This window comes from Chiloscyllium punctatum, chromosome 44, assembly GCF_047496795.1.
Source record: "Chiloscyllium punctatum isolate Juve2018m chromosome 44, sChiPun1.3, whole genome shotgun sequence".
NCBI classification, from domain to species: Eukaryota; Metazoa; Chordata; class Chondrichthyes; order Orectolobiformes; family Hemiscylliidae; genus Chiloscyllium; species Chiloscyllium punctatum.
Window position 1 is genome coordinate 49,627,848 of NC_092782.1, and position 24,044 is coordinate 49,651,891.

The 24,044-nt window shown below is 43.4% G+C and overlaps 1 protein-coding gene across 1 annotated transcript in view; it reads right to left on the reverse strand.

The window, feature by feature from the left end:
- exoc4 (exocyst complex component 4) overlaps window positions 1–24,044 on the reverse strand; it is a 567,281-nt gene that overhangs the window by 344,565 nt on the left and 198,672 nt on the right. Inside the window, exon 9 of the mRNA XM_072562911.1 lies at window positions 44–140. Within this exon, the coding sequence (XP_072419012.1) occupies window positions 44–140 (97 nt within the window). The remainder of the gene's footprint in view (window positions 1–43; window positions 141–24,044) is intronic.

The following is a 24,044-nucleotide window of genomic DNA, read 5'->3' on the forward strand; positions in this document are numbered from 1 at the left end:
GCAATAAAAATATCCATATTTCGCTTTTTGACAAATGTGATACCTTAACAACGGATGGAAGATAACTGTGATGTTTCGAGCTCCAGGTTTGCAAACGAACTTCGTGCCTCCTCCTTCAATTAGATTGTCATCAGCTCCTCCTGCAAAGCAACACATCCGAATTCAGATACTCAAATCAAATATTTGGATCCCAAAGGGACCTCACTTGAAAGGGATATGGTGAACCAAATGGTTGTGTGACTGCTAAAGTTCCCTGTTTTTAAACTGAATAACATTGCAAAAGTGACGTAGGGCTACATAAACATTTCTCAATACAGGTTGGGAGGTCATGTTGAGGTTGTACAGGATATTGGTGAGACCACTTCGATGTGTCCAGTTCTGGTTACCTAGTTATAGGAAGGATATTATTAAGCTGGAGAGGGTTCAGAAGAGGATCACTAGGACGTTGCCAGGCTGGGACCTTTGTTTTTCTGGAGCATAGGAGGTTGAGAGATGACCTGATAGAAATTTATAAAATAGTAAGAGGCACAGATAGAGTTAATGGGAGTGTCATTTCCCAAGAACAGGGGATTTCAAGACTAGGGGGCACATTTTTTAAGGTGGGAGGAGAGATGTAAAAAATACATGGGAGAAAAATGTTTCTTTTTGTGCAGAGGGTGGCTCACGTATGGAATGAACTTCCTGAGGAAACGGTGGATGCAGGTACAATTATAACGCATAAAAGACATTTGGTTTGGGACATTAATAGGAAAGGTTTGGCGAGATATGGGCCAGGAGCAGGCAGGTTGGACTAGTTTTTTTAGGGATTACATTTGGCACAGACTGTTTGTACTGATGGATCTGTTTCCATGTTGTATGACCCTATGACTTTATGACCCAGAGACTTGGTGAACATGGAAGAGTGCTCACATAGCAATGATTTAAAATCTTCAATGGGTAGCATTTTTAGGTCTGCAACCATTTGTAAAAAATTATTAATTAACTCTTCAGATTAGCTATTTAATCATGAAACTCTCAGTATCATACAAGTGCATTGTTGGTTTGATTCACTCACTCTTTTCATAAATCAGAAGTTGCTCAAAACCTGAGAATGATGAAGCTGGAACCTGAATTGAATGATTGCCGGTTTTCTTTTCGGATGTAGATTTTTTGAACATATTGGGCTTTCATTCAGTGCCCCAAATGAACAGGCTTCCAATTTGACACCCTTCACAAACTGAAGTGCATACAAAATTTTGCTGCTCGTATCCTCACTCAAACCAAGTCCTTTTTCCCTATTTAAAAGCAAAAACTGCAAATTCTGGAAATCTGAAATAAAATCATAAAATGCTACAGAAAGTCAGCAAGTTGAGCAGCATCTATAGAGAGAAGTGTTAGCTCTGGTTCTTTCTTCACAGTTTCTCCTTTCAGTTTATTTCCCATTCACCAATCATCCCCACGCCCAATGACCCACATCAGTTCCTTGTCTGCCTGACCTGCTGCGCTTTTCCAGCAACACAATTTTCAGCTCAGTGTTTAATTTCATATAATTGTTCACAACTTGTACTTTTTTATGTTGACTGTTGCAACACTTTTCTTTTGCGATTTCTTCAATTAAGAATATTTTACACAGCAAAAATATTCTACTTTAAAGCATTTGACAAAAGTATACTTCACAGAATAATTCTATTACAGCGTAATTCTACTTTTAATTGACAATGTTTCACGTCTGGAGAGGATGCCTGATATCGGAATGGAGTACTGAGAATGCAAGGAACATAGAAACCAATAAGCAGCAGAGTAATTGAGCACTGTGAAGGTTAACAAAGCAGGGAGAACAGTAAATTACAATTCTTGCAGCATAGCCTTGCTATACTATGATCCATGCCAGCTATGACCCTAATGTCATACTTAATAAAACCAATTTCCAAAGCAACAAGAACACAGGTTTAATTAAAAAACACAAGTCGATAACAGTCAGCTTTTCAAAAACGGTATCTTCTGATGTGACTCGCGTGTCTCAAAATACTCTATCTTTTTATTGAACATGCCTCTGCTTATAAGGCCAACATTTGTTGCCAACTGGCAATTATCCTTAAAAACAAAGAACATTATAGTACAGGAGCAGGCCCTTTGGCCCAAAAAGCCTGTGCAGATTCCTAATCCTATGTCTATCAAGAGACACCTGAAAGGTTGCTCACATGCCTCTGTCCACCACCTCAACTGGAAGTGCATTCCAAGCAATCATCACTCTGTGAAAAACCTTCCCCTCACTTCTCCCCTAAGCTTTTCCCCATTCATCTTGAACTCATCAGCTCTTGTCATTGACCTTTCCATCTGGGAAAAAGCTTCTACCAACCCTATCTATGCCTCTCAATTTTGTAGACCTCCATCAAGTTGTTCTCAGCCTCCATCTTTCCAGTGGAAACAATCCAACTTTATCCAAACTCGACTTCCACTCAAAACCCTTCAAACCAAGCAACATCCTGGTAAACATTCTCTGCACTCTCTCCAAAGCGTCCACATTCTTCTGGCAGTGCAGCAACAAGAACTGCACACATTACAAATGTGGCCTAACTAAAGTTTGATACAGCTGTGACAGAAAAAAAAAGATGCAGACCCGAAACGTAAACGCTGATTTCTCTTCACAGATGTTGCCAGGCCTGCCAAGTTTTTCCAGCATTTTCTGCTTTGGTTTCTGATTTACAGCATCCATAGTTCTTTCGGATTTTATTAGGATGGTATGTTGCTTGGAGAGAAACATACAGGTGGTGGCGTCCCCTTGCTGCTGCCCATTTACTTCAAAGAACAAAGAACAATAATGCAACACAGGAATAGGCCTTTAGGCCCTCCAAGCCTGTGCCAAAACATTGTGCCCTTCCAGACTAAAACGGTCTTCACTTAGAGGATCCATATCCCTCGATTCCCTTCCTATTAACGTACTTGTCATGGCGCTTCTTGAATGCTGCTAACGTGTTTGCTTCCACCAGCTTCTCGAGCAGCATGTTCCAGGCACTCATCACCCTTTGTGTGAAAACTTAACTCGCACATCTGTTAAACATCCCAGGGTACTGAAGGAGGTGGCTCGGGAAATCGTGGATGCGTTGGTGATTATTTTCCAGAGTTCGATAGATTCGGGTCAGTTCCTGAGCATTGGAGGGTGGCTAATGTTATACCACTTTTTAAGAAAGATGGGAGAGAGAAAGCAGGAAATTATAGACCAGTTAGTCTGACCTCAGTGGTGGGAAAGATGCTGCAGTCTATTATAAAGGATGAAATTACGGCACATCTGGATAGTAGTAACAGGATAGGACAGAGTCAGCATGGATTTATTAAGGGGAAATCATGCTTGACTAATCTTTTGGAATTTTTTGAGGATGTAACTCGGAAGATGGACGAGGGAGATCCAGTAGATATAGTGTATCTGGACTTTCAGAAAGCTTTTGATAAAGTCCCACACAGGAGGTTAGTGAGTAAAATTAGGGCACATGGTATTGGGGGCAAAGTACTAGATGGGATTGAAAATTGATTGGCTGATAGGAAACAAAGGGTAGTGATAAACGGCTTCATTTCGCAATAGCAGGCAGTGACCAGTGGGGTACCGCAGGGATCCGTGCTGGGACCGCAGCTTTTTACAATATATGTTAATGATATAGAGAAGATGGCATCAGCAATAACATTAGCAAATTTGCTGATGATACAAAGCTGGGTGGCAGGGTAAAATGTGATGAGGATGTTAGGAGATTACAGGGTGACCTGGACAAATTAGGTGAGTGGGCAGATGCATGGCAGATACAGTTTAATGTGGATAAATGTATGGTTATCCACTTTGGTGGCAAGAACAGGAAGGCAGATTACTACCTCAATGGTATCAAATTAGGTAAAGGGGCAGTACAGAGAGATCTGGGTGTTCTTGTACACCAGTCAATGAAGGCAAGCATGCAGGTACAGCAGGTAGTGAAGAAGGCTAATAGCATGCTGGCCTTCATAACAAGAGGAATTGAGTATAGAAGCAAAGAGGTGCTTCTGCAGCTGTACAGGGCCCTGGTGAGACCACACCTGGAGTACTGTGTGCAGTTCTGGTCTCCAAATTTGAGGAAAGACATTCTGGCTATTGACGGAGTGCAGCGTAGGTTCATGAGGTCAATTCCTGGAATGGCGGGATTACCTTACACTGAAAGACTGAAGCGACTGGGCTTGTGTACCCTGGAGTTTAGAAGATTGAGAGGGATCTGATTGAGACATATAAGATTATGAAAGGTTTGGACACTCTGGCAGCAGGAAACATATTTCCGCTGATGGGTGAGTGCTGAACCAGAGGACATAGCTTAAAAATAAGGGGTACACCGTTTAGAACAGAGATGAGGAGAAACTTCTTCACCCAGAGAGTGGTGGCTGTGTGGAATGCTCTGCCCCAGAGGGCAGTGGAGGCCCAATCTCTGGATTCATTTAAGAAAGAGTTGGATAGAGCTCTCAAGGATAGTGGAATCAATGGTTATGGAGAAAAGGCAGGAACAGGATACTGATTAAGGATGATCAGCCATGATCATATTGAATGGCGGTGCAGGCTCGAAGGGCTGAATGGCCTACTCCTGCACCAATTGTCTATTGTCTACTGTCTAAACATCCCGGCCCTCACACCTTGAACCAGTGTTCTCTGGTAATTAACCCTTCTACCCCAGGAAAAAGCTTACACCTTAAAAGCCTGTGTCCCCCAGTAATTAATCACTCCATGCCAGAAAAAATCTTTATACATTCCACTCCATCCATGCCATCCACAATCTTACATCAGGTCACCCATTAACCTCCTGCATTCTCGTGAAAACAAACCCAGTCTATCCAACCTTTCTTCATAACTAAAATCCCCCATACCAGGCAACATCCTGGTAAACCTTTTCTGTACCCTCTCCAAAGCATCCACATCCTTCTGGTTGTGTGGTGACCAGAACCGTACGCAAGATTCCAACTAGGGCCTACCTAGAATCAGAGATGTACAGCGTGGAAACAGACCCTTCGGTTCAACCTGTCCATGCCGACCAGATATCCCAACCCAATCTAGTTCCACCTGCCAGCACCCGGCCCATATCCCTACAAATCCTGCCTATTCATATACCCATCCAAATGCCTCTTAAATGTTGCAATTGTACCAGCCTCCACCACATCCTCTGGCAGCTCATTCCATACACGTACCACCCTCTGCGTGAACAAGTTGTCCCTTAGGTCTCTTTTATATCTTTCCCCTCTCACCCTAAACCTATGCCCTCTAGTTCTGGACTCCTGACCCCAGGGAAAAAAAACCTTTGCCTATTTACCCTATCCATGCCCATCAATTTTGTAAACCATTATAAGGTCACCCCTCAGCCTTCGACGCTCGAGGAAAGACAGCCCCAGCCTGTTCAGCCTCTCCCTAGAGCTCAAGTCCTCCAACCATGGCAACATTCTAGAAAATCTTTTCTGAACCCTTTCAAGTTTCACAACATCTTTCCAATAGGAAGGAGACCAGAATGGCATGCAATATTCCAACAGTGGTCTAACTAATGTCCTGTACTGCTGCAACATGACCTCCCAACTCCTGTACTCAATACTCTGACCAACAAAGGAAAGCTTACCAAACGCCTTCTTCACTATCCTATCTACCTGCGACTCCACTTTCAAGGAGCTCTGAACCTGCACTCCATGGTCTCTTTGTTCAGAATCACTCCCTAGGACCTTACCATTAAGGTGTATAAGTCCTGCTAGGATTTGCTTTCCCAAACTGCAGCACCTTGCATTTATATGAATTAAACTCCATCTGCCACTTCTCAGCTCATTGGCCCATCTGGTCCAGATCCTGTTGTAATCTGAGGTAACCCTCTTCACTGTCCACTATACCTCCAATTTTGGTGTCATCTGCAAACTTACTAACTATACCACTTATGCTCGCATCCAAATCATTTACGTAAATGATAAAAAGTAGTGGACTCAGCACCGATCCTTGTGGCACTCCACTGGTCACAGGCCTACAGTCTGAAAAACAACCCTCCACCACCACCCTCTGCCTTCTACCTTTGAGCCAGTTCTGTATCCAAATGGCTAGTTCTCCCTTTATTCTGTGAGATCTCACCTTGCTAATCAGTCTCCCATGGGGAACCTTGTTGAACGCCTTACTGAAATCCATATAGATCACATCTACTGCTCTGCCCTCATCAATCCCCTTTGTTACTTCTTAAAAAAAAACTCAATCAAGTTTGTGAGACATGATTTCCCATGCACAAAGCCATGTTGACTATCCCTAATCAGTCCTTGCCTTTCCAAATACATATACATCCTGTCCCTCAGGATTCCCTCCAACAACTTGCCCACCATCGAGGTCAGGCTCACTGGTCTATAGCTCCCTGGCTTGTCCTTACCACCTTTTTTAAACAGTAGCACCACGTTAGCCAACCTCCAAGTCTTCTGGCACCTCACCTGAGACGACTGATAATACAAACATGCTAAAAAACTGTAGCATAACCTGTCTATCTTTGTACTCAATGCCCCTTCCAATGAAGACAAGCATGCCATTGGTCTTTTTTACAACCTTATCGACCTTCACTGGCACCTTCAGTGATCTGTGGACCTGGACACACAGATCCCTCTGCATATCAATACTCCCAAGGGTTCTGCCATTCCATGTATAATTTCCAACTGTACTTAATCTTCCAAAATGCCTCACTTCATATTTGTCCGGATTAAACTCTATTTGCCATTTTTCCACCCATGCCTCCAACTGATCCATATTCTGCTGTATCCTCCGAGAATCCTTCTTACAGTCTGCAACACCACAAATGCTTGTATCGTCCGCAAACGTATTAATTAGACCAGATATATTTTCCTCCAAATCATTTGTGTAGACTAAAAACAGCATAGGCCCCAGCATTGATTCCTGTGGAACACCACTAGTCACAACCCTCCATTCTGAAAAACATCCATTCACCGCTACCCTGTCGCCTATGACTAATGTGGACAAAGTGGAACCTCCTGTTGAAAGATGCTTTCTCTTATTCATTTGTGGGATGTGGGCATCGCTGGCTGGCCAGCATTTATTGTCCATTCCTAGTTGTCCTTGAGGTGATGGTCCTGAGCTGCCTTATTGAACCACTGCAATCCACCTGCTGTGGGTTCACCTACAATGCCCTTACAGAGGAAATTGCAAGATTTTGATCCAGTGATGATAAATTGCCAAGTCAAGATGGTGAGTGGCTTTGAGGGGACGTGAAGGTGGTGGTATTCCCATATATCTGCTGTCCTTGTCCTTTTAGATGGAAGTGGTTGTGCATTTGGAAGGTTCTGTCTGAGGGTCGTTGATGAATTTCTGCAGTGCATCTTGTAGATAGTATACACTGCTGCTACTGAGCGTTGGTGGTAGAGGGAGTGGATACTTTTGGATATCGTGGCAATCAAGCAGCTACTTTGCCCTGAACGGTATCAACCTTCAGTGTTGTTGGAGCTGCACCCATTGAGGGAAATGGGGAGTATTCTATCACAAGCCTGACTTCTGCCTAGTAGATGGTGGACAGGCATTTTAGGGAATTAGGAGGCGAGTTACTTGCTGCAGCATGCCGAGCCTCTGACCTGCTCTTGTCACCATTGTGTTTATGTGGTGAATCCAGTTGAGTTTCTGGTCAATGATAACCCTTGAGGACAATGATAATAGGGGATTCAGTGATGGTAACATCATTGAACATCAAGGGGCAGTTGTTTCTTCTTGGTGACAGACAGTCTGGCACTTGTGTGGCGTGACTGTAATTTGCCACTTGTAAACTCAAGCCTGGAAATTGTCTAGATTTTGTTGCATTTGGACATGGACTGCTTTCAGATTGAGGAATCACAAATGAATTGCTCGATCTCTTGAAAGTCTGTCCTGTTTAGCATGGATAGGGGGGAGGTTTCCTACTGCTCTTTGGTGGGGGGGGGGGGGTTAAACTAACTCTGCAGGGGCATGGGAACCTACACTGTAGCTTTAGGGTGCAGGACCTGGAGCGTAGGGAGGTTAGGAACATGGCATCAATCTCAAAGGAGGGTGCCTGTAAACAGGAAAGTGGCTTTAAGTGTGTATACTTCAATGCAAGAAGGATACGAAATAAGGTCGGTGAACTTGCAGTGTAGGTTGGTACCTGGGATTCTGATGTTGTGGCTATTACAGAGACATGGGTAGAACAGGGACAGGATTGGCTGTTGCAGGTTCCAGGGTTTAAATGCTTTAGTCGGGTCAGAGGTGGGGATAAAAGAGGGGGAGGTGCGGCATTGCTTGTCAAAGATAGTATTATAGCGGTGGAAAGGACGATGGATGAAGACTTGCCATCTGAGGTAGTTTGGGCTGAGGTTAGGAATATGGGGGACTTTAACTTCCCAGATATTGACTGGGAAAGCTATAGCTCGAGTTTGTTAGGTGGGTCGGTGTTTGTCCAATGTGTGCAGGAGGGTTTCCTGACACAATATGTAGACAGGCCAACAAGAGGTGAGGCCATACTGGATTTGGTTCTAGGTAATGAACCAGGCCAGGTGTTAGAATTGGAGGTAGGGCAGACTGCCAAGAATGAGTTCAAGTATGGTTTTCCCTCTTATTGGTTCCCTCACCACCTGCCACAGATCCAGTCCAGCAGCTACATTCTTTAGGACCCAACTGGCTTGATCAGTGGTACTGCTGTCGAGCCAATCTTGGTAGTGGACATTGAAATCACCTACCAACAGTACATGTTGTGCTCTTGTCATCCTCACTGCTTCCTCAGAGTGTTGTTCAACATGGAAGAGCACTGATTCATCGGCTGACGGAGGACAGTACATGGTAATCAGCAGGAGATTTCCTCGCCCATGTTTAACCTGAAGCCATGAAACTTTATGGGGTCTGCAGTCAATGTTGAGGACTCTCATGGCAATTCTCTCCCGACTGTTCACCACTGAGATACTACCTCAGGCAGATCTATCCTGCCAGTGGGCCAGGACATATCCAGGGATGGTGATAATAGTGTCAGGGACATTGTCTGTAAGGTTTGATTCTATGGGTATGACTACGTTAGGATGTAGTCTGTGAGACAGCTCTCCCAATTTTGGCACTGGCCCCCAGATATCAGTAAGGAAGACTTTGCAGGGTCCACAGGCTGCTTTTGTTGTTGTCTTTTCCGATGCCTAGATCAATGCCAGATGATTCATCTGGTTTCATTTCTCTGAGACTTTGTAGCAATTGGTACAATTGAATGATTTGCTAAGCCATATCAAAGAGCAACTGTGAGTCAACCACATTACTGTGCTTCGAGAGTCACATGTAGGCCAAACCAGGTGAGGATGGCAGACTTCCTCCGTGACCCAGCCCTTTTTATTACGACAGTCACTTCATGGGTATCAGTAGATTCTTAGTTGCAGAGCTTTTTTTGGTTGAATTAAAATTCACACCTGGGTCCTCAGAACGCAACATAATAGCCTAGTGATGATACCACTAGACCATTGCCTTCCCATTGGCAAGGAGATGGGAAGTACTGTTGCAACTGTGCAGCGGAGAAGGGAGGACAGAATGTTTAGACAGTGATGAGCAATAATATTGCTTTGCCCTGGACGATATCAAGTTTCTTTGAAGATACTGGTGCACCATTCATCCAGGCAACAAAAATTTACATTAAACTATTTGTGAAGATGATGTCCAGAACAAAGAAAAGTTTCAAAATGACTGGATATTCATAGCAACATAGGTCATTGAAGGATCTGTCCATTCAACCCTTTCTGCCAACTCTGCAGTGAATGAGATCACAGATGTTAGGACCATGATCTCAATTCCACTTGCATGTCTTCCCTAAGAACCCACGACTCCCTCACCTATCAAAACACGATCTCACTCAGCCTTGAATAAATTCTATGACCCAGTCTCCAATGTTTTCGGAGGAAGGAAATTCCATAGATTAGCTTACATATTATTCCTTGCAAGAAGCTCATACTTTGTGCAATAACCTTGGATGTAGCATCTTATCAAATGCATTTTGGAAATCTAAGAGCATAATATCTGCAGGTTTCCTACAAATACTATATAATTTTGTGTTTTCATATTTTTGACGATGGACTGTTTTTTAAAACCATGGATCATGGGAAAGATTGCTGCACTTCTTAAAACCATAATCACTGACATCAGTTCTGTTGACATTGCTGTTGGTTTAAGTGGGGGACATATTCATACAAACAAGCTGGACTAAGGGATGTGTATGAATGGAAATTCAGCTGACAGTAAATGGCAAATTTTCTGGAAAATGGTGATCAGTTATTAGTGACAAAGGCCTTCTACCTGCAAACAACTATGTGATCAGATCCCAGGTAGCAGAACAACACATGGAAGTGGTCTTTTGGTCAGAAGCCATCAGGCCGGAGAAAGGAAGGAGCTATAATTTCTCTATCGTTAAAAAAAATTCCAAGGGCTTACCATGACAGTCTCAAGGGCAACAAGGGATGGGCAATGCATGCTGGCCCAGCCAGTGATGCCTACATCCCATTAGTGAATCTAAGAAATATAAGAAGCTGAAAAAAGCCAATCAACTCAGCTCTGATCAGTTTCTGTAAGCTGTGAATCTTAGTCAATAAATCAGGGACATATGAAAGGGACCTCAGGGGCAACATTTTCATGCTGAGAGTGGTGCGTGTATGGAATGAGCTGCCAGAAGAAGAAGTGGTGGAGGCCGGTACAAGTACAACATTTAAAAGGCATATGGATGGGCAGATGAAGAGGAAGGGTTTGGCGGGATATAGGTCAAATGCTGGCAAATGAGACGAGATTAATTTAGGCTATCTGGTCAGCACGGACAAGTTGGACGGAAAGGTCTGTTTCCATGCTTTACATCTCAATGATTCTACATCTCAATAAGTGTGAACCATACAGTCATGCTGTGTATCCAAGAAACAAGTGAAAGTACCTGGAAGAGGAAGATGGAGAAGCAACAGATATTCATAAGTCAAAAACATTAACTCAGCAAATACCATGGACAAAGATCATCTTAATGAAATTGGGAAAGTTCTTGACAATAACCTGACAGCTGAAGTAGTAGCAAAGATACAAAATACAAAAAGCAGTTGGATATTAGCTTAGATGAGACTCAAGATCAGAAGGGTGAATAATGACGACTGAATTCCATCCTTCATTGTTTTCCTCATCTCATCTTGCTTGCTGTTTTCAGAACTGTGACAGAGCATTTGGTTTTCACCTCAGTCAATCAACTTCAGAAAACTTTGGTCAATTGTAAAATTTCTTTTGTTCATGGCACTGATCAACTTTGATACATGGTACCATTTTTGCACAGTCTCATCTCTATTGACCTTACAAACCAAAGTAAAATGGTCCAGTATGCTCCTAACCAGCTAAGTAAAGTTACAGGCAAATCGTGAATCATGTATAACAGTACTCTCGGTGTGATCTAACCAAGTTTCTCAAGAGCAGACACAAGACTTCACAACTCTGTATTCAAATCCTTTTGGAATAAAGCCTTCAGTGACTTGTCAAGGACACCAAAGTCCCTCGTTTACCTACACTTTGTAGCCTCTTACAATTTAAGACATACTCCACACATCTGTTTCCATATCAAAGTGGATGGTTACAATTTACACAATATATTCCATCTGCTGTGTCTTGGCCAATGTCTAAGCTGAAACCACTTTACATTTTTCTTGCACCATCCATTCCCATTTAGCTTTGTATCATTTGCCAACCTGTAAATGAGACTTTTGGTCCCCAACTTCAAATCATTGACATGTATTATGAATGGAGAATCTCATGAGCCGCTGCCTGCCAATCTAAGAATGGCCTGTATGTTGTTTTCTGCTTTCTTGTCAGTCCTTAATCGATGCCAATACATTACCTCCTATCCCACTTCAATTTGTTAACAAATATCCTCGGACCTTATCAAAAGCCTAATGAAAATTCAAGAATGCTATGACCATGGACTTCCCTACCTCAAATTTTGTTTGTAACATTCTCAAAAACTCCAAGAAGTTCATCAAACAGGATTGCCCATTCACAAATCCATATTTACTTCAGTTCAATCAGAAGATGATTATCCAAGTGCTTATTTCTTATTTCCTTAATAACGGGTTCTAACATATTTCTCTCCCCTCTGTGTGGGAGAGAAATAGTGTTCATTCAAGTACTTTTTCATGATTACAAGGCTACTTGCCTCAACTAGCCTCTCAAGCAGTGCATTCCAGAATTCCACCAGCCTCTGGGTTAATACATTTTTCCTCAAATCTCTTTAAACCTTCTGCTTTTCACTTGAAAAGCATAGCTCCTTGTTAGTGACCCTTTGTCTAAGGGGAACAGCTGCTTCCGATCCATTCTCCTAATATTCTTATATACCTTCTGTCAGGTACTCCTCAATCTTGCCTGCTCCAAAGAAAACAAAGTTTATTTAGGATCTCTTGGTTGCTGAAATGCTCCATGTGAAGCATCATCCAGGTGAATTTCCTCTGCACTCCGTCCAGTACAATCCCTTCCTATAAGTGGAGGATCTTTTAGCTGAATCTTTTTAGCATTTTTTTGCATACTTATTTTAGATTTGCCAAATCTGAAGCATTTTGCATTTTTATTCATTCTGCATATTCTTGAAGCCAGTTCTTAATTTGTCATGGTATTTATAATAGGAATCTGAGAAGCTGAGGGAGGGTGGGAAGCGGAAGACGCAATAACATCTGAAGAATTTCCATCAGTTTCACATCTGTTACAAAAAGAATGGAGGACAAATCTTCAGTTTTGAACGGTGAACCAGTTAGTTAGCAATAAGAATTTTAATGTTGTTCCACTGTGTGGAGATTAATCACTGCCTATTATAAGCATTTGTCTTAGAAAATATCCCAAGGCATCAAAAGGTATGCAGTTATTGTAATGAATTCATTATCAAGAAATAGAATCAAGTTTCCCTGAACAAAAATGAACATCATGAATATTCAGAGTCACTGTAACCATTAATTCCACATGTTTATATGTAAATTGTTTTATAGCCCCTAGCATTCCTGAAGTCCCAAGAGAGAAACTAGTCTGTAGAAGAAATCGGTCATCACATTCAAATCTGCAAGTGCTTCGGTTCGTCAAACACTTACTGTAGTGAATTACCAAGATGATGTTCTCTAGCTACAAACCCACATTACATAAAATTAAGGTGCTTTTCTGCCCTGGGAAAGATAATAGCAACAGTTCAAAGAATAATTTTCAAAATTATTCATGAATAGCATTTGTCTTGATGTATCTAAGAATTGTTATAAGAATGGTATTCTATTAGGATAGCTCAAATCCTGGGTTTTATATCTTTTGAAATATTTGTGCACCATAGTGTAATCATTTCTGTAGCTATGACTGTTGTGTGACTGGCCAACAATGCCTGTTTAATCAGCATTCTTAATTGCTCGAGTATCTAGGTCAACATGTGAAAAAGGCTCTGTAGAGGCAAGTAAAATCAAATGCCAATAATGAAATGCAAACTAAACAAACTTATTTGAGTTATGATGTATTTTTGAATGGTCCAAAGTTTTCAGAGAAAATGAACAGTTAGGTCAGGCTGCCCAGCAAAGACCTCTGGCAAACAGGACTGAGCTATCATTTGGGAGAAACTGAGGACTGCAGATGCGAGAGATCAAAGTCAAAAAGTGTGGTATTAGAAAAGCACACCTGATCAAGCAGCATCAGATGTGCAGGAGAGTCGATGTTTCGAGCATAAACTCTTCATCAGGATTGTGAGGGGAGGCCCAAGGGGGTGAGGAGATAAATGGGAGAGGGGTGAGGCTGGGGTAAGGCAGCTGGGAATGCAATAGGCAGATGGACATGGGGGGTGATGGTGATAGATCAGAGCAGAGGGTGGAGTGGATAGGTGGGAAAGAAGATGGACAGGTAGGACAGATCAGTGGTGCTGAGTTGTAGGGTTGGATCTGGGATAAAGGTGGGAAATGGAAGATGAGAAAACTGGTGAAATCAACATTAATCCCGTGTGGTTGGAGGGTCTTAAAGTGGAAGATAAAGCGCTCTTCCTCCAGGTGTCAGGTGGCTAGAATCTGGCAGTGGAGGAGGCCCAGCACTTGCATGTCCTTGGAGGAGGGGAGGGGGAGTTGAAGAGTTCGGCCACAGGGCGGTGGGGATGTTTCGTGCTTGCCCCAGAGATGTTCTCTGAACCGTTCCGCAAGTTGGCATCCTGTCTCCCCAGTGTAGAGGAGACCACATTGGAAACAACTGACACAGTAGATGTGTGGAGGTGCAGGAAAATCTTTGCCTGATGTGGAAGAATCCTTTGGGACCTTAGATAGAGGTGAGGGGGGAGGTGTGGGCACAGGTTTTACACTTCTTGCGGTGGCAAGGGAAGGTGCTAGGAGAGGACGGTGGGTTGGTGGGGGCCATGGACCTAACAAGGGACTCATGGAGGGAATGATTTCTGCTGAACACAGGTAGGGATAGGGAGGGAAATAGATCTCTGGTGATGGGATCTGTTTGTAATGATGGAAATTGCAGAGGATGATGCATTGTATCTGGAGGTTGGTTGGGCGGAAGGTGAGGACCAGGGAGGTTGTTCTTGTAGTGATTGGAGGGGTGGAGTACAAGGGCAGAGGTGCAGGAAGTGGAGGAGATGCACCGGAGGGCATCGTCGAAGACGTGGGAAGGGAAATTGCAGTCCTTGAAGAAGGAGGCCATCTGGATGTTCTATGGTGGAATTGGTCCTCCTGGGAGCAAATGCAGTGGAGGTGGAGGAATTGGGAGTAAGGGATAGCGTTTTTACAGAAGGTAGGGTGGGGGGGAGGTGTAGTCTAGCTAGCTGAGAGAGTTGGTGGGTTTGAAATAGATGTCAGTATTGAGTCGGTCACTGGAAATGGAGATGAAGAGGTCCAGGAAGGGGAAGGAGGTGCCCAAGATGGCCCAGGTGAACTTGAGATCAGGGGGAAGGTGTTTGTGAAGTTGACAAACTGTTCAACCTCCTTGTAGGAGCATGAGGTGGCACCAATACAGTCATCAATGTCGCGGAAGAAAAAATGCAGAATGGTGCCGAAATAGCTGCAGAAGATAGACTGTTCCATGTACCATTTGTTCCATCACTCTTGTTCCTTAAGTGTATGAATTCCAACAGTTTCCAAGTTTAGAACAGCTTTGTTTGGTAATAATTGAACAAACCTCAGCATGGTCACACAGTGGCTAGCACTGCTGTCTCACTGCGCCAGGGACCCAGGTTCAATTCCAGCTTTGGGCAACTGTCTGTGTGGAGTTTGACATTCCCCCCATGTCTGAGTGGGTTTCCTCCGGGTGCTTCGGTTCACCCCCCCCCCCCTCCCCCTCCCCTCCCCACAGTTCCAAGATGCACAGGGCAGGTGAATTGGCCATGTTAGCATTGCCCATAGTGTTAGGTGTGTTAGTTAGGGGTAAATATAGGGGAGGAGAATGGGTCTGGGTGGGTTACTCTTCGGAGGGTCGGTGTGGACTGGTTGGGCTGAAAATGCCTGTTTCCACACTGTGGGAAATCTAATCTAATCTATTTAACTTACCTTATTTTCAGAAATACTAAATTTAGTTTATTACAGATCAGAAACAACAAAATGCAGAGTCAGCATTACCAATAATCTATGGAATGCAAGAACAATGCCTTTTTTTGAGGAAAATTAGCTGATTACAACTGGTATTGAGCCTTAAGACTATCTCAATCATGACAGACAAACAGAAGTCAAATCAAATTATTAAAGTAACTCGTGTATACAGGAAGCGCACAACACAATGTGGCAGGCAACCTCCCATTTGAGTGAATTCTCTCGTCCATAGCAAATGTCACAAGAACATGCTGGTCTGGGAATTACAAATTTGTAAAGCCTGAGTTCTGATGAAGTGTCACCAGACTTGAAACATTAAATCTGATTTCTCCCCTACAGATGCTGCTAGAACTGCTGAGATTTTTTGCCTTTTTTTAAAATACAGCTTGTATTAGCTGAGCACATGTTTTTATTTTGGGTGTTCCAAATTAAAAATACCCAAAAGTAAAGACCTAACATTAAACATCAAAAAATAATGTTTCCTCTCTGTTGCTCAAAGTTATTCCATAAAGTTTTGAAATGCAAACTATCCGGGCAGGTAAAGTTGATACAAATATTAAAAGTGGGTAAAATATAAAATTGAAAGCAAATTCAGTCTCGGGGAGTTGGAGGTCCAGTTTGCATGAAGATCTCTCTTTCCAAGGTAAAGAGGTTGAACAGTTGGAAATCAGATGTCAACACGTTTGATGGCTTCTAAAGGTTTAAATACCTGAAAAACTGGATCTAATGGTTGAAGTAGCAACAGATTCTAGGAGGAAGTGAGGGTCCTATATTTCGCTTTTATAGCCTTGCAAATTGTGGCCCTTGGCAGCCTGGATTTTAAACGGTCCTTTTGTTTTTTTTTGCCTTTATCATCTCCATATTGAGAACTCTCTTTCTATGATGGTGTCTCCCAGAGGTTTTCTTAGAGTTCTGATCAAAATGGTGTCTTCACGTCTCTTTTAAGCAGATCAAAACTTAAGATGGCTGCTCCCAATACCCTAACATCCTGCTTTCATATTTGGTTACAGGTCTTATTCTGTTATTGTCTTCTCTACAGTCATAGAAACGTCAACATGCAAACAGACTTTTAACTGCCTTAGCCATTAGTTTGTTCATTCGCATTGTCAAATTGAAGTGAGCAAGAACAGTCTATTCACACCTCCAGTGGAACCTTTATCAATATTCAGTGAATTTCAAAAAGGTCTTGTGGTCTCTTCCTGAGATAAAACAGCCTAATCCCAGCACAAGTCTGAATGCCTTGACTAGACATGTAACTTCTGGGACCCATTTACTAGGATTATGTATCCATTTAAAAAACAGATTTTTCTACTTTACAAAATATAAATGGCAATTACACCGTTGTGCCAGCAACAAGCATTCCAATTTTGAAAAAGCCAATAAAAAAAGAATGGTAACTAATTGGATGGCAACAACCATCAGGGAAAATCATCAATTAGTTTCGCTACTGGCTGAAATGTGAATACATAATTGTCATCACCTCATCAAATAAGCATTTATGCTCTGCACTGAAACAAAATATTGCTGAGGTGCAGCAAATGTGAAATGACTACAATTGTGCTCAGCTTTAATTTTGTGACACATTTATCAACACATATGTTTTTCACATCAAATCCCTCAGGTTTAAGCCTCAGTCTCAGCCAGTTATGTGCTGCATCACACCTCTTCTCAATTGACATTTAACCTGTAACATTCAACTGATAGATTGCCATTCAAAGCACAAAGTGTGATTCAAAGTCCAAAGTACCTCACAATAAATAGCAGCAGTTTGAATAATCAATCCAATGAAATAGACTGTTCCATTTTTAGATTTTGAATGTGAGTTTAAAATTGATTAAAATGTATCTGCCATGTCCAGCAGCATTTCAGATTTTTCTTTATTCCCATTCCTGTCCATCCTCCAATGATATCACTGAGCAACAGAGAGCGAAACACTGCAATATAGAAGAGATTTCTAAACAACATCTTACACATTGGAAGAAAACTGAAAATGCACAGATGAGACCCACTGGAGAGGTGGAAGCCGTACAACATTACACACATAAAAACAAATGAAAAGTAATTCCTGAAGGGGAGATCTCTGGTAAAACAAAAATTGAAATGTTTTACTCAAAGGGATATCAACTTGTCAAATTGAGGTGTTCTGTTCGGTCAGTTTTCACATTTAAGCACTGCTGAGCACATTAAAAAAAAAGTTTTGTTCATTCACATTGCAAGAATATGAGGCACAACTTTAATGCTGATGTTTAACCTGGTATACAAGTGGAATTCAGTTTCAGATGATCCAAAGCCAGAATAATTTTACAGCCTGGTTACTTGTTCAAATCCAATGGACCAGGTCTTCTGACAGGAAGAGAGTCATGGCTGCAGCAAAGACTAAAGTTGCAGATTAGGACCATGTGGAAGTCCCAGCATTGTTGACTTTGCTCAAGTTGCCCAGAAAGTGTAAGGTTTTGATTGGGAATCACCCGGTATCTGTAACCCTCTGACAAAGTCAACTCTATGTACGAGTCAGAGTTAATAAGTACCTTCAGAGGAATCTGATGAGCTTAAACTCAATTGTTACACAGGAAATGTCACATGAATAAAATCTCCTGGAAAGTGATCTGACACACCGCTGATCACCTGCCCCACCGACACCTGACATCCTTCCAAATCACTCAATCTGATATTGTCCTCGCTCCACCCTGACCTGATAGCCCATTCACCAACAAACCCAACCCCACCAGGTTCAATACACCACCCTCACCCCATCTTAACCAAACATATGGTGATGATCTCGAACTGCTCACTTTGACTTGACACCTCAACCTCCCTTGCACGCTCATCCACTGATATGGCACCCTCCCGTTTCTCCCTTGGGATCTAGTACCTCTCACCCAGCTGGAATAAAAACTTCTTCACCAACTTGGGAACCCCAAAACCTTTCAAACTGACAAGCTGACCACCGAGCATTTCCACTCACCTGCCACTCTACTTTCACATCTGCCTTCTCTCAAAGCCTTTAAATCACTTACTGCTGAAAAGGACTCGCGTTTCAAACAAGTAACATTCGTGCCTCACAAATGCCAGGCTATGACCATCACGAATGAGAGACAATCTAATCACCACCCTCTGACGTTGAACGGTGTCACCATCACTGAATCCCCAACTACCAACATCCTAGGGGCGGTCAGTGACCAGAAGCTCATCTGGACTCACCACATCAACACAGAGCTTCAAGTGCAGGTCAGAAGTTAGGAATAATGTGGGGAGTAACTCACCCCCTGACTCCTCAAAGCCTGTCCACCACCTACAAGACACAAGTCTAGAGTATGGTGCAATACTCCCGACTTGCCTGGATGACTGCAGCCACAACACTCAAGAAGATGACACCATCCAGAACAAAGCAGCCTACTTGATTGCCACAACACCCACAAGCATCTACTCCCTCCACCACTGACGCTCAGTAACAGCAGTGCATACTATCTCCAAGATGCACAGCAGAAATTCACCGAAGATCCTATGACAGCATCTTCAAAACCCAAAGCCGCTTCCATCTAGAAGGACAAGGGCAGCAGATATACAGGACCATCACCACCTTCAAGTTTCTCTCCAATCCCCTCACCATCCTGATTTGGAAATATATGGCCGTTCTTTCATTGTCACTGGGTCAAAATCCTGGAATTCCCTCCCTAATGGCATTGTGGGTCAACCTACAGCAGGTGGACTGCAGCGGTTCAAGAAGGCACCTCACCACCACTTTCTCACAGACAACCAGGGATCGGCAATAAAATGTTGGCCAGCTAGCGATCCCACAAACGAATAAAAAAAACTCATTTCACTTGCTCTGGTCTTCTTGGATTCTTGTATTTGCTGTGCTGGTTCAGCTGGGAAAGCCCCTGGTCTGGAACCTTGCAAGTGAAATTGCATCTGCAGTAACTTTTAATGTGATATCTTTTAGATTAGATTACTTACAGTATGAATCAAAAATAGGGACCAATCCAGAACTAATGAACTTTAGAAAAGCTCCAGTTTTTTTTTGGCAGGATTTGGGAGACGGGAGGGTTATTGAGAGGAGTTACAGGGAGGTAGTCACACTGCAGATACAAGAAGGTAGATGGGTTACTATCATGGGGCAGAAAGGGAACCAGCAGGCAGAGCAGGGAAGCCATATGGCCATTCCCCTCACTAACAAGTACAGAAAAACCTCGATTATCCGAATACCAATTATCCGAAAATCGGATTATCTGAAGGCAATCGAGGCCCCGACGGAAACATTACATCAAAAACATGTTTCCAACAGTGATCATGTTTTTTGTTAACAGTGATTAAACAGGCACTCTCTCCAAATGACTGACTGCCCGCCCTCTCTCTCTCCCCACACTTATCCTGGAGTTCTACATAAGGGGTGTAACCTAAACCTTCCTTCCCCAGATAATCTCTCCGACATTGTCCTGTACTGGGCAAAGGCGGAACCTGTCAAAAAGTTGCAGTAAAAAGTTGTGTGTGTAGCTGTGTGCGCGCGCTATTTGGAGACTTACCCCACAAAGAGTGCTGCTGCAGCAGTCTTGTTGTTGGTGTCCACTCCGGCTGCCCGGGAGAGGGGGCGGGTGTGTATCGGGTTGGGGGGCAGTGTTGGACAGGGTTGTGGGCAGGGGCAGTACTGGACAGGTTGGGGGCAGTGGCGGTACTGGACAGGTTGGGGGGAGGGGGGTGCTGCACGGGGGCGGGGGGCAGTGTTGGATGGGGTTGGAGGCGGAGGGAGTGCTGCATGGCGTTGGGGGCAGGGTGGTGTTGGACGGGGTTGGAGGTGGGGGATGGGGTTGGACAGGGTAAGGGGCGGGGCTCCGTGTGCTGTGTGCTCCCGCAGTCTCCTGAACGGGGAGCAAACGGGGAGAACTCTGAGCCCCAAAGGAAAGGCATTTAATCGATTAACCAAATAATTGACTATCCGAACGAAATAGTGCCCACCCATCTCGTTAGGATAATCAAGGTGCCTCTGTACATCATTTTGGATACTGGTACGGGGGCAGGACTTACCAGGGGTAAGCAATGGGGCACAGATCTCTCGCACAGAATATGTCCCTGTTGCTCAGAAGAGAAGGAGGAAGAGATGCAGAGTATTAGTTATTGGTACTCCATAGTTAGGGGGACAGATCAGAGGTTCTGTGGTAACAAGAGAGACTCACAGTTGTTGTGTTGCCTTCAGGTGCTAGGGTTCATGATGTCTCTGATCGTGTTTTCAGGATCCTTGTGAGGGAGGGAAAGCAGTCCTAAGACGTGGTCCACATAGGCACCAATGACATAGGTAGGAAGAGAGTTGGGGATTTAGCAGAAATTCAGGGAGCTTGGGTGGAGGCTTAGAGCTAGAACAAACATTGTTGTTGTCTCTGGTTTGTTGCCCATGCCACAGCTAGCGAGGTGAGAAATAGGGGATAGGGAGGAGCTGAACACATGTATAGGAATGGTGTAGGAGGGAGGGTTTTGGATACCTGGAGAATTGCGGCTCTTTCTGGGGTAGATGGAACCTCTAAAAACATAATGGTCTTCACCTGGACCAGAGGGGTACCAATATCCTGTGGGGGGAATTTGCTAATGCTCTTCGGGTGAGTTTAACCTAATTCAGGAGAGGGATGGGAACCAAAATTGAAGTTTGACTATATAGCAGATTCAGAGTAGTGAGGTCAGAAATAGGGTTTCAAGGTCGCAAGTGGGCACCAGCAAACAATAAGTTGGTTTGAAATGTGTCTACTTCAACGCCAGGAGCATTTGGAATAAGGTGGCTGAACTTGCAGCATGGGGTTGATACCTGGGATTTCAAAGTTTTGGCCATTTCAGAGAAATAGGTAGAGCAGGGACAAGTATTACAGTAGCAGAAAGGACTTTTGAGGACTCATCTACTGAGGCAGTATGGGCTGAGGTTCGAAACAGGAAAGGAGAGGTCACCCTCCTGGGAGTTTTCTGTAGGAATCTCAATAGTTCCAGAGATGTAGAGGAAAGGATAGCAAAGATGATTCTCAACAGGAGGGAAAGTGGCTGGGCAATTGTTATGGGTGACTTTAACTTTCCAAATGTTGACTGGGTTTACTTTGGTTCCAGTACTTTAGATGGTTCAGTTTTTGTCCAATGCATACAGGGGGGTTTCCTGACAATGTATGTAGACAGGCCAACAAGGAGCGAGACCACATTAGATTTGGTACTGGGGAATGAACCTGGCCAGGTGTTAGATTTTGAAGTAGGTGAGCACTTTGATGACAGTGACCATGATTCAGTTATGTTTACTTTAGCGATGGAAAGGGATTGGCATATACCGCAGGGCAAGAATTATTGCTGGAGGAAGGCAATGATGATGCAGTTAGGAAGATTTAGGATGCATAAGATGGGGAAGGAAACTGCACGGGATGGGCACAACTGAAATGTGGAGCTTATTCAAGGAACAGCTACTGTGTGTCTTTGATAAGTATGTAGCGGTTAGGCAGGGAGGAAGTTGGCAAGCATGGGCGCTGTCATTTACTAAAAGTTGAATCACTTGTCAAGAGAAAGAAGAAAGCTTATGTTAGGATGAGATGTGAAGGCTCAGTTAGGGCGCTTCAGAGTTACAAGTTAGCCAGGAAAGACCAAAAGAGAGAGCTAAGAAGAGCCAGGAGGGAACATGAGAAGTCATTGGCAGATAGGATCAAGGAAAACCCTAAGGCTTTCAATACGTATATCAGGAATAAAAGAATGATGAGAGTAAGATTAGGGCCAATCACAGATAGGAGTGGGAAGTTGTGCACGTAACCAGAGGAGATAGTGGAAGCACTAAATGAATATTTTTCCGTCAGTATTAACACTAGAAAAAGGGAGAATACTGAGATACAGGCTACTAGACTGGATGGGATTGAGGTTCACAAGGAGGTGGTGGAAGCAATTCTGGAAAAAGTGTGAAAATAGATAAGCTCCCAGGCGAGATGGGATTTATCCCAGGATTCTCTGGGAAGCCAGGGAGGAGATTGCCATGGCTTTTCCTTTGATCTTTATGTCATCATTGTCTATAGGAACAGCGCCAGAAGACTGGAGGATAGCAAATGTTGTTCCCTTGTTCAAGCAGGGGAGTAGAGACAACTCAGGCAATTACTTGGGGTGTGGGTAAAGTGTTGGAAAAGGTTTTAAGAGGGAGGATTTATCATCATCTCAGAAGGAATAAATTGATTCGGCGTAGTCAACACAGTTTTGTGACGGGTAGGTTGCGTCTCTCAAACTTTATTGAGTTCTTTGAGAAGGTGACCAAACAGGTGCATCAGAGTAAAGCGGGTGATGTGGTCTATATGGATTTCAGTAAGGCATTTGATAAGGTTCCCCATGGTAGGCTATTGCACAAAGTACAGAGGCATGGGATTGAGGGTGATATGTCGATTTGGATTAGAAATAGGCTAGCTGAAAGAAGGCAGAGAGTGGTGATTGATGCGAAATGTACATTCTGGAGATTAGTTACTAGTGGTGTACCGCAAGTATCGGTTTTGGGTCCGTTGCTTTTTACCATTGACCTGGATGAGGGCATAGGAGGATGGGTTAGTAAATTTGCAGATGACAATCAAGATTTGTACAGTTGTGGATAGTGCCAAAGGGTGTTGCAAGTTACAGAGGGATGTAGATAAGCTGTAGAGCTGGGATGAGAGGTGGCAAATGGAGTTTAATGCAGAAAAGTGTGACTTGATTCACTTTGGAAGGAATAACAGGAATGCAGAGAACTGGGTTAGTGGTAACATTCTTGGTGGTGTAAATGAGCAGAGAGTTCTCAGTGTCCATGTACATAGATCCCTAAAAGTTGCCACCCAGGTTGATAGGGTTGTTCAGAAGGCATACAGTGTGTTAGCTTTTATTAGTAGAAGGGTTGAGTTTCGGAACCATGAGATCATGCTATAACTGTACAAAACTCTGGTGCGGCCATATTTAGAGTGTTGCGTACAGTTCTGGTCACCACATTATAGGAAAGATGTGGAAGCTTTGGAATGGGTTCAGAGGAGATTTACGAGGACATTGCCTGGGGTGGAAGGAAGGTTTTACAAGGAAAGGCTAAGGGATTTGATGCTGTTTTCATCGGAAAGAAGAAGGTTGAGAAACGACTTAATTGAGACATATAAGACAATCAAAGAGCGAGATGGGTTGGACTGAGAGCCTTTTTCGTCGGATGGAACATAGCACGAGGAGACATAGCGTTAAAATAAGGGGTGATAGATATAGGACAGATGTCAGAAGTAATTTCTTTATTCAGAGAGTAGTAGGGGCATGGAATGCACTGCCTGCAACAGTAGTAGACTCGCCAACTTTAAGGGCATTTAAATGGTCATTGGAACAAAAATGGAAGTGTTGGTAAGGTGAGCTTCGCATTGGTTTCAGAGTTCGGCGCAACATCGAGGGGTGAAGGGCATGTACTGTGCTGTAATGTTCTATGTTCTATATACAAGACAAAATGAGGCCATTTAGCCCATTGTGTCTGTGCAGACCAAAATTACAAAAAAAGAACACAGGTGCTCATTTTAATCCAACCTCCTGTTGTGTAA